This window comes from Caloenas nicobarica, chromosome Z, assembly GCF_036013445.1.
Source record: "Caloenas nicobarica isolate bCalNic1 chromosome Z, bCalNic1.hap1, whole genome shotgun sequence".
NCBI lineage: Eukaryota > Metazoa > Chordata > Aves > Columbiformes > Columbidae > Caloenas > Caloenas nicobarica.
The window spans coordinates 14,880,467-14,892,593 of NC_088284.1; the positions used below are offsets into that span (position 1 = coordinate 14,880,467).

At 38.5% G+C, this 12,127-nt stretch overlaps 1 protein-coding gene across 1 annotated transcript in view; it reads right to left on the bottom strand.

Moving 5' to 3' along the window:
- The window catches only part of ANKRD31 (ankyrin repeat domain 31), a 63,455-nt gene that overhangs the window by 36,508 nt on the left and 14,820 nt on the right, over positions 1-12,127 (bottom strand). Inside the window, exons 8-12 of the mRNA XM_065656409.1 lie at positions 11,100-11,320; positions 10,656-10,774; positions 7,920-8,096; positions 4,632-4,774; positions 1,274-1,418 (exon numbers count right to left, since the gene is read on the bottom strand). Coding sequence (XP_065512481.1) covers positions 1,274-1,418; positions 4,632-4,774; positions 7,920-8,096; positions 10,656-10,774; positions 11,100-11,320 — 805 coding nt within the window. The remainder of the gene's footprint in view (positions 1-1,273; positions 1,419-4,631; positions 4,775-7,919; positions 8,097-10,655; positions 10,775-11,099; positions 11,321-12,127) is intronic.

Here is a 12,127-nt window from a genome sequence, read left to right on the forward strand (position 1 = left end):
CAGCATGGCAACTCTTCCTCCACCACTTCAAGGAATCTGGCATGCCAGATGTTAACCCTAGCTTTAGGATCACTGTTAGTCCACTCAATCCTGTCAGTCTTAGTCCTAAATTAAGACCAATGGCCCAGCTATTGAGCACTGATTAAGCCAAACCATAATCTAAACCATTATTTTTAACATATTTTTAGCCCTCATTAACATCTCGTCCTTCTAACCTTGGTGTGTCATCTCACTGCTTGATGTTATCCCCTCTCCCTTCAAGCCTAGTTTAAAGTTCTGTCAACGTGCGCCACTGGCTTGTGAGCAAAGACCCTCTTTCCTCTTTGAGAAAGGTGAACCCCATCCGATGTCAACAAACCTGGTGTCATGCATTAATAGACTGAGCCCATCTTTTTCTTCCAGTGTCACTGCCCACAACTGGAAGGAGAGAGAGAAAAATCACATGTGCTCCAGATTCCCTTGCTAACCTTCCCAAGGCCATGAAGTCTCTTTTGGTTGCCTCTGGACTATGTGTTGTGGCTTCATTGTCACCCACATGGAAGAGCAATAACAGGTAATAGTCTAAGGGCTGAAGACTCCTTCCAGGCTTAAACATGCAACAGCCCACACTGGCCCATTGGTGTCCAACAGTCCTAATTCTAACTCTAATCAAGGCCTATCTTGTGGCACATCTTTGTACCTGCCCCTGACCAAGCAGCCTCTTCTCAGCCTTTTTCTCAACTTAGTTCTTAAGACTGTAGAAGATCCAACTCTCACCTTTGACAAAATGTTCACCTATCGAATCCTTGCAAGCTCACCATCTGTTACGTATAGTAATATTACCCTACTCCCACACCCAACACTAGCAGTTAAGGCGTGGCAACCCCTAAGATCTAGATCTAATCCTAGATCCTCCATTTTTTATCTTATGGATGCTCCAAAATTCAGCCTCTATACCAGTTTAGAACCAAATTTTATCCCTAGCTCTAAGCCATACCTCAACCATCAGCAATTTCAGCCATGCCCCATTCTATACTTAACCAGGCAACAACTATTGTGCTTCACATCTTCACTTCAAATTTAAAGGCAGAAAAGAAAAAGCCGGACATCATTACCTTTTATACTTTGACAATGTGTACAGAAACTGTGCTGGGTAAGGAGTGCTCACTGGTACTCAGGCATCAGCCAGTAAAGCCCGTGGAATTACTAGCAGTGATTAAGGAAATACAGTGCAACATATGTTCTAAATTCCTCCTTGTAATGGTGATGACATGTCAGAATAATTCTCTCTTACCTGACACTGAATGTCTTCTGGATTTTGCTACATAGCGTTCAAGCAGTTTCCTCATAGACGGGCCAGAAGCTTCATCTAATGCACACCTTCCCATCTCATTTTTTATTAAGGGATCAGCTCCATACCAAAGTAATAATGCTGCCATCTAGAAAAATAAACTTTTCAGATTGTTTCTTTTCCAACAGTGTTTTCCACACTCCCTCCTTATGCAAGCTTCTCTCTCTTGCACTTAAAAACGTGAGCAACTAAAACCAAACCTAAGGCCTATGACGAATAATACCGGTCTATTCTAGTTAATATACCCCAAGCATTACCCTAGATGCATCATTATCCTATAGTCCTTTTCATTTTTACAAATTTGTTCTAGTTATTAACCTGATGTCATTAAGCCAAGGTCTTCCAAAATATAGGGTAGGATTCATACTCCCATGGCTCTTAATTGGTAGAAGATAACAGGTGAATTTATGGTATGAGTCAGCTTATCTATTTCAGATATCTACTTTACGATAAAATAAATTGTGTTCTAGGTGTGTCTATTGTGACTCCTGTTACTGCAAAGTGAAGCTTTGACAGCTGTTTCAGATGTGCAACATACATCTGGTCAGATGAAACCCACTCAGGTGGTCTTACCCACATCATGATTTCGGTACACATATAAAGCCTGACAGTTGTTATTCAAGAAATTACCACTTCAGCAAAACGTTCCATGTACCTTTGCAGAACACTTTTTCAAGACGTGGGAAATCTATACTCTGATGACTTCCTTTCTGTGCATAACCCTGCAATCTTATTCCAGCATTAGTGTGGTTTTACTCTGCCTGTCTCTTTTCAGCGTGTGTCATCATTTCAGATTGAGCTTGACTCACATCCTTCACACACGCATTTAAAGTCTCTCATACTGCTAAACAGTTTGCTACCAAGAAAATTGCTAGTGAAGTTTTCTCAATTTGTACATTCTCCTAACAACAAAGCAAATAAAAAAGGGTTCAATCCACAGCAAAAACCCTCTTGGGCTTCACCAGCTGTCCCAAATCTATTGATTTTTTCAATGAGTAATGTTAGGAACTCTTCTTCCTTAATGAAATCTTTAGCTACACATCGCAATTGTATGCTTTCCCCCTTAACTATACTATTAGAAAGTCTTTCATATACTTACCAGTTTTCTGAAATAAGAAATAAATTTTGCCATATTGCAAGTGCAGAAAGGGATAAAGCAGTCGAACGTGTATTTCCAACCTACAATAATAACTTCATGCAGAGAAGCTAGCTTTGAAAGAAACAGCTCCAAATACTAGGTGTGGCAGTTTCACTTTCCCCCCCAACGCCCTGAGAACTGGTGTGGCAGTTGCACTGGTAGCTGCACATCCCCCTCTCAGAACTGGGGCCTTCAATGGGGCAGTTATCTCTTTGTGGAGACCCAGAGTCGGTGGGCAGGGTCCTCAGCAGAGGAGGGGCCAAGCATGCCCACAGCCCAGAGAAGCCGAGAAGCTTCTCGAATGCCCACACTCGGGGGGTGGGGTGTAGAGAAGCCAAGAAGCTTCTGGAATGCTCACAGCCAGATCTGAACAGACTACAAATGAGGTTCCCTCCGGAGACCCCCTTTGTGTGGTCTTCTCAGAGATGCGGGTCTGCCATGCTGCTGGAGTCCCCCACCTTAGACAGAGAAGCCGTCTAACGTAACCTCCTGGGACGGGGAGCGCCTCACCTCCACGTGTGGGTGAGTGATAAATTACTGAATATATGCTTTAATAAGTCGTCGTCTGGTAGGCGAGTGTAAAGTCCTCGTCTGGGACAGACGAGTGTAAAGTCCTGGCCACAGTAGGCTAGTGTTTATCTCTTATGGGCAAAACGGGGCAGAGAGGGCTTTGGTTTGTTTTCTTGTGAGTGCGTATATGCACGCTGTGGATCCTCATTATTCTTATTTCGCTGCACCCCGAATAATCTCCTAACCTAATATCCAAACCTGTATCTTATGTTATCGGAGTGCTAACTAATTGTATAAACCCCGTTTCTAATTGCTTTATCGGCGGTACTTTTCCAGCCAGAATAAAGTTTGGTTTGGACCTTGTTGTCTACCTAAACCTATTTTGGGGTGCCTCCGTGACACTGTGTTACTAAAAGGTATATTACTGAGTTTCTATCACTATTTTACTGCTAGTCAGAAGCAACAAAAATTAAGTCTGACAGACCACTGCAGACAACTTTACTGCTCCTGAGTAAATAAGTGCCACCACGTAGTACCACTCCCTGTGGACATATCAGCTCACATAACTCCTAACACAGCTCTGTATTGAGTGATGTGGGTATGCCCCAGGTGACCTAGCTGAAATCAGTGTTCTTCCAATATCATTCAAGTTGCTGACCCCTAAATATTACTTGCAAAGATGCAGAGTCCTTCATACATAACCTTGGACAAAGAACTTAGAAATATTTCATGAACCCGCAAGAGTCTGTGATCTACAAACTGAAAACCAAGCTTGGGGCTCTCAGGTCTCAGAAAAAATTATTAACCTAAAGCCCACCCTCCCTCTTCGCTCCAGGGAGACCTGGGGAGAAACAGATCATCTTATCTCAGTTGTGAAACAGAAAGAGAGCAAATGTTTAGGGACAAAACTTATTATACCTCACTAAAAAAAAAAAAAAATCTTGGAAATCAATAAATATTAGGCAGCATATATGCATTTACAGAGAAAGAACCAGCAGGAAGGTAAAAGGGACACGCAGAATTCCTACTGAAATCTAGGCCACCCTAGCAACGTGGACAAACATACAGGCAGAGGCAAGCACTACCAGACTGAAAGAGGATCCACAATTCAGACACAGGGTTATGAAACCAAAGCATTTGGCAACAAAACTTATAATTAATTCACATTGACTATTCAGTGTCACTGAATAAGACCAAGCAAAATATAAAGCCACGTCTTCATAACTCTCCATGCTATGTGTCAACAGACAAAAAATGTCTATGCATAGCTGTGGCTGCACACCATACACGCATGTTTACTAAATCATGGGAAAAAAAAAAGTCATTAAAACTCCAGAAGAATGTTCAGGTCATACATTATTCTGCAAGGTGACATAAAATCACTGAAACAAGTAGTATTAAACAGTAGCAGTCTATTCCTCAGTACTTCAGCCATTGTCCTAAACAGTTAGAGAAACAATTTCTACTTTTGGACAAATCTTCTAAAGCATGCAAAGGTCTGAAGAGAAATTGGGCAGAAACAACTTGCAATCTCCTGAATTCACTCATAATCTGAAAAGACCAGCCACTTGTAAAAATATTATGTGACCTTCAGCATCCAACAACTATCATTTCTATTCCTAAACCATAATTTCTCTTCAATTTGGAATATACCTCATAATGGCCTTCTTTAACTGCATCTTGCAATGGTGTTATTTTTTCACTTCCTCTAGAATTAACATCAGCTCCTGCTTTCAAAAGCTCGTTTGCTATCCCATAATAGCCTTCCATACTTGCTCTATGTAGTGCAGTCCAGCCTACGAAAAAGAAAATGCTGTATTTCACATTTGGGTGAAATATTTTATTAACATTTAGGTCAGTTTTAGGTATTTATAAGTATTTCAGAGGGTGTATTGAAAAGATAAAACTTGATGCATTTTACAATAAGTTATATGAATAAATGTTTATGAAAGAGTCACAAGGATTGGGAGGTCTCATTCTTTTGTCAAAATTTGCACTTATTGAAGAACCTGGTGCTGCTGTAACAATATTAGTTTTATGTTTGATAGTTATGTTATGAGAGAATAAAGATTATTCCACCCACATGTTAGTAATTTGTCCCTGAATATAATGTATACACTATTTTAAGAACAAGATAATTTTCATGGCACTGTTTTATTTACATAGCCATGCTGAAAGGTAAGAAAGAAGAGACAAAATAAAGACCTGGAGTCTTTATTGCCAAACAAAAATGTTTTTTAAGACTATCCAATAACGGTTCGAGTTTTCAAAGAAATCAGTGAAAAATCCTTACTGAAATTCCCTATCCATTCCCAGCTATATGGACTAAATCAAGACACGAGCTTCACAACCCACAGAACAATTCTGCTCCATGAAGGAGGTGTTGAGGAAAAATAAAACATGGCATGTAAACCTTTGAACTGGGTTTAGCATAGCCTTGCATCAGCTACTTAAACATTCATTGTGTAACGGTTTTTTTCTAAGGTGACAAAATGAAGGGAAAAAGACAGAGGATCTTCCACTTCCTATCTTCCACCTCTCAAACCAGTGTGCCCTTCAGAAGAAGAATTTGATGGACAGCTTTACTCTTCAACCATCTTCCATTATCAGAAGGTTGTCTAGGCCTAATTCACATACTAAATACATGAATTAATAAGTGACTTAGGCTTGTTAAGACTGTTCTGTGCCCATTAAGCAAAATCATCTTAATTTCATTGGAAAGAGAAACTCTTGGGGCTCTCTCGTACACCATGCAAACAAGAATATTGTATATTTATACAGAATTGGGTCTATTATGGGCACAAGACGTTGTATCAGTTCTGCAAAAATTTTGTGCCATTAGGCTTTGTTCCTGAATGCTTGAAATTCAACAAAGTTTTAACCACATTGTCTAATGCTGATAGTACTTCAAGACAAACGTTTTTTAACAGTATCATCTGTAAAACATTCGCATTTTATAGAGCCTATTTCATTAGGAACTCTAGTAACTTGATATTCTGGAGCAAAAGCTTGAAATCTGTTAAGGGAAGGATAAAAAAGGTTCACTAAGGGGAAAGTACCTATTTCTCTCTCAGCAAAAAGTATCCTCTATCTGGTATTTGCCCCTGCAAAATCCAACGTGCAACACATTCAATTGATGACGATTAGAGTTTAGCAACATGATTCTCCAAGGACACCATGCATGCTCAAAACCAAGGAGAAGCACGAGTTGTATTGCAACTGTTTTTTGGCTCCCTCAAGGCACCACCAATCGAGACTCAAACTATCTCCACCATGCTGTCCATATCCTACATGCTGACATCCAGGAAATAAAAAGGAGGGGGAAACACAAACAAACCAACCGCCAAACAACAACAACCAACCAACCAACCAACCAACCAAAGAAACACACAAGAACTCAGTAAGGTACTGAAGCAGAGTACTGTAGCACAGGAATAAGGACAAATACTATGCTGCAATAGAGATAATCACTGTTGGAGGGCTTTAAAGAAAGAGAAAAGGTACTGAGGCAGAATATAATAATCAGAACAATGATTCCAAAAGAAGGTGAGATCAAAGTGCATTTCAAAATGGCACAAGTCTGGCAACTCCACTTCTTTCTGACTGCACCACTTTCACTAAAAAAGAAGGAAGAAGGGCCAGGTCAGTCTCTCATCTCTTCTAGGAGTTTAACCAAAACACATTTTGTACAGTTGTGCTCCTTTTGCACCAAAAAGTAGTGATGAAGAAACAGTGGCCTGGCAAAAAATGCATAGGCAGAAAAAGGAAGCAGCTCTGATGCCAAAATCTGGAAGCAGTGCACTTTAGTTCACATGCACACAGAGGCTACAGCTGAACCCACACTATCAATATTTCTCTGTTGTTGGCAGGTGGCTTTGAAACCTACCAAGAAAATATCTTCTCATCTACCTCTAGCAGAATTTAACACATATCACGAGTCATTTTGTTTGCTCAAATGCCAGAGTACTATGCTGTAGAAGTGTGAAATTTGCTGCTGATTCAATGTATTGATATATTCCAGAAGACAGAGAATGTCTACCTTAATTTTGGTCTGGTTTATGTCTGTATGATGCAATAGCCTTTAACTGCATAACACTTTTTTTTTTTTTGTTACCACAGAACAGTTGTGAAATCCTAGCCATTGCACAGGATGGAAACACTTTAAGAATGAATTATAGTTTTCTAAGAAATTTGCCAACTCCCTGTGAAACCATTTTTTCTTTTGTTATAGAAGTTTATCAGAGCCTAATGGATGAGGTGGGCAACTGCCTTACATTTGAAACTACCAATTGATACTTTAGGGTGTGGCAATGTCTTTGACACAGAGTTATTACACAAGAAGCTGAGTAAGGTGAATTGCTTCAATCAAAGTATTCACAGCTGGCCACTATTTGTCTCTCTTTTTTTTTTGGTACCCTAGAGGAAGTAAAAATGCAAAAAGCAAGCACTCACAACTTCGCAAAATCACAAAAGTGCTAAGTTATGAAGCTACAACTTCCTTTAAGATTCAAGGGGCAAAAACAGAGTCCCTGAAAAATTAAACTGGAAAACACAAATCTTGGCATCTCAAACTAGCCACTGAAATGGAGCCCCCCAAAAAATCTTTAAAAAACATTACTTTAATTATTTAATTAAGGGACTGTTTTGTGATAAGCACGTACAGGATTCTTGAGCTAAGGCTAAGTAAACTTAATTGCATCACTTTGTAATTTTTTAACTGCTTACTTTTTCCACAAAATTTCCTTTTTTAATATAGTTATACATAGGTCTATACATTTTCTCATGAACAATTATCAAGTTAAACCAATAAAAATTTAATAATTTGCCAACTAGTAACAAACCTACAGCCTTGTCCACTGCACAAACTCATAATATGCACTTTTATTAGTTATAGGTAGACACTTGTTTTGAAAATAATATTTTAATACTATTGAAACTTACCAGCATAATCCCGAACACTCACATTTCCACAGGCTTTTATTATCTTACGTACAAGGCCTATATCTTGATGAGCAACAGCTCTGTGCAGTAAGGTCTCACCATAAATATTTCTCCTTCTGATTGTTGAAACTGAAATAGGGCAAGCAGGGTTTATAGTACTAGCAAAGGCTTCCTGTCCTGAAAAATAATGTAAAAGGTAAGTTGAACAGAAAAATACCTTTCCTCTGTAATTTTGGCTTCACTTTGCTAACAGTTAGTAAATAAGCTTTCTGGAGAAAAAATATTCTTTCAATCTAGTAGAAACAAATACTTCAAAAAAATGAACTACCAATTAAATAATAATACCACTCCGTAAAAGATGCTATAGTTAATGCCATACCAAAACTCCAACGGAATTGAACACACAGAAATATGGCTTGGTAAAAGTATGTTAAGTTTAGACTTTTTCCTTTTTAATGACATTTTTTAAAAGTGTGTTGTTTCCTACTGGATGATAAAACTGCTATTCTAAGTTACAATTTATTACAAGATAAGCATTTCAATAGCTGGCCAGTTTTCCACTAATTTATCTTTTTTTTAAAGTTAAATTTATCAGCAGTTCTTTTGTACTCATTTATGTTTTAAAACCTCTGCTTCATGAGCAAGGAGTATTTACACTAGGATAGTGATTGAGATTAGCTTCCTCAGGTTACTTTGCCCCGTTACTTCACAATAAACTCAGCCATTGCTGCATTGAGCAAAAGGTGAACAGTTGCTTGGGAATAAGAGGCCTAAATGTAAAAAATAAAATGTAAAAGACTGTATTTTTTAACTTCTAGTTTATTGTTTTACAAAACAAATGCTCTCTCCTCTATTCACTCATTACAGCTTTCAGATTGGGTGAAATTATTTCCAATACACACATGAGCTGTCTGTACTTCACCAGAAGTACCATCCTAGCACCCTTCCTATTGTGGAGAAGAGCATCCTGGCTACTGCCTCTTCCGAAAAACAGGAGAGAAAAGAGGAAAAAAAAGACAGCAGGATTGCCTGCAGGAAAGCACATTGCATGGCCTAGGCCATTCCTCGATCTACTAATGAAAAACCTTGGGACTGCAGGCTATATACACTGCTCTTCTCCACAAGCTGTAGCAGATGCAGCTCATTGGCCCTAAAACTCCACCTGGGTGCCAGAAATAGATATTAAGTATGACCTTAAAACACACAGTTCTCCTGAAGTTGTAACTCACAAAACTCTCTGCTGTTTTGTGCATGGTGATACACTGTGAGCTCAGACTAATTCCCAAGCTTCTTAAGTTCTTGACTCGGTGTAGACTTTTAGAATCTATATATAGGTAGATACATAGATACCTATATATAGAATAGATATGGGTCGACTAGCCGGTCAACTGCCAGCTAGTCTAAACTAGCCAGGCAGTTCAGGAGAGGTTGAACCACACAGACATACAAAGAACGAGGGGCAGTTTCATGTTACACTTAACCCAGTTTAACTTGCTACTTCAAGAGGACCCATTTCCCATCACTTGTACCTTGCCTTCCCTACCACCTTCCTTGTGTCTGACCTTGTGCAAAACAACCGATGCCTGCTGACCCAAACTGAAACTTTTTGTGGGGCTATTTTTTCAGTGAATTACCAAACTAAGATGACTTACAGATTCTTGATTAGTAAGCATGATGCAAAAGGGAGGTAAACTTGCTAGACTGGGTTAACACAAAGTTACCACTATAGGCAGTACAACTCCTTTTGCAGAAATCGTGCTAAAAAAACAATAGCTTGTTTTTTGAGTGGAAACGAGTAAGTCAATTTGAATAGATAAGCAGTTGGTCATACAACTTCACATCTCATAAAAATGGTGCTTCCATTAATTAAATAATTAAAACCCTGCAAAAGAGAAGGGTTGTTAATTCGAGGTAGAATTATTCGTACTTTCTAAGATCTATAACGTAGCTGTTACAATTCAAATACTTCGAAACTTTGTAAGCTGTTTAACTGACTGACAGATAAATCCAGACTAACTGGGCTTAAACAAACAAACAAAAAATCAAGACCCCAATCTTAAAGGTAATGGAGTGAGCTCTTAAGTGAGGAAATTCTGTATTCTACACACTTCCCCTGCGAGGCAAAGAATTTCTCTGCATGCATTTTCAAAGGATGAAAAATACCAATCTTTCTACTTGACAAAGGAAATTGCAAGGAAAAATACTTCCAAGAGTGCTCCATAACAGTGGTAGTGAAGGCCCTATAACCCTATATTTGCAACGGACAGCATAACAGCAGCAGGCATCCAAAACAGAATAAACTGTTCTGTATAGGTCAATTCTTGGGGATGACACTGCCCTTGCAATCATGTTGCTCATAGAATATATGATTATAGAAGGATATATGAATGTATAAGAGGATCTACATTTTCACCCTGCATAAAAATGTTTTTCTTCTGCTTTTCAGAATACACTGTATTTTTTTCATATTTAACATTGTGATAAAAATTGCATCTTGAAAAAATTCTCATGATTCTTAATGAGTTTATGCAAACAAGTCAATTGTTAGGTTGCCATTATGTAGGTTTAAATAACTGAGGGAAATTGTCTATAACTTTAATTATTAAAATGTTTGTACCATCTTTTTAAAAGAAATCCACGCCACAACATATTGGAAAGGTTATGAATTAATTTGATTCAGTATAGTTGTTAAAATAAAAAAATAACCTGTATGATAAACACCAGACAGTATCTTACTCAGCTTGTTTTCGATTCTCTTGCTCCTTCTCTGCTCAGCTTTTCTATCCTCATTCAGAGTTACTTCTTGGCATATGTTGGTTTCTAGATCCTGCTTGTCTTTAGATTTCTGAATTTTACTGACAAAAGATTTGCTTAGAATCAAGAAAAATACTCTCTTCTCTATATAAACAGATTTTTATAGTAGAGCTAAGAATGTGAATATATTTGATTTTTAAAGGAAGTCTGTAATAGCATGCAACCATATAGGCTAACTCAGGTAGTACTAAATAAAGAGTAAATCAGGAGAGAAACTAACTTCCAGATCATTAAATAAAAGGTAAAACCTTTACCTTTTGATCATTTAAAGTAATTCACATGAGGAATGAGTACTCTGTATGCATTGTATTTGTAACATTAATTTTTAAAAATTATTTAAGAATATTATGCATGATTTTGCCATACTCAAAATCCTTAGCTTTGTTTCTTGCACTGCCACTGTGACACATCCTCTGCTGAATTTCTTCTAGTGTTTGGCAATGACTGGAAATTGTTGTTGGGGCTGTTTCTGTACATGCTGCAGCCTCCACTGAATATGAACTTCCCTCCCCAGTTTGCTTTTCATTAGAGGTGGCATCCCAGTAATCTGAAATTACTTCTTTCTCTTTCTGCTGACCATTCACAGGCTATGACCAAACAAACAAACAAACAAACAAAAAAAGAAGAAATATTACAAGCAACTGGTAAGCACGCAGTTAAAACAAGGGTTGTATATATAATAGCTCCAAGAACATTGTCTTATCAATTACATGTGTGCTCACAGATAACGGAGGGGTTGCTTAAGTGAATAACTGGAATTCTACAGATACAAGAGACAGAGGCTGCCACAGGAGAGGCACACCCAAAGTAGTATGCCACACCATGTGCCTCCGGCAGAATAAGCCAAGGGAATTACGATACTCAGAATCGCAACTTAAATAATAAATCTAGGCTGGCTGACAGCAAACAAAAGTTGTTACTATCCGAAAGCTGTTTGGCTGGACTTAACAGATTCATTTCAGTTTCCTACAGACACGAGCTCCTGTCATTAAAAAGTTATGTTTAAGATGTCTTAAGCTAGCCCATCTTAACTCATTCTTACACAAGCCTAGAAATGTGTGCATGATCAAGCACTCTGTTTTGCCTGGGGTTCAGTAACTCCCAGCTGAGAAGTTATTTCTAAAGACATACTGTCCCTGAGCTATAGCCACCACAGATGAGATTCACTTCACATACCTTCAGCTTTCTGAAAGCCAGGGATCTAGATGACACTTGGCATCCTCCTTACCCCCGTCATTGGCAAAGAGGAAGAACTACTTTCAGAGATGAGAGTGAGTCACCTCCTCTTAAGTTGTGCAAAGGGGAACCTAAACCATTGGTGTATACCAGAGGCTTATCTAACAGTAAGAGAGAGAAATCTTGCCCTAAAGATACATCATCACTTGGCAGTTAAT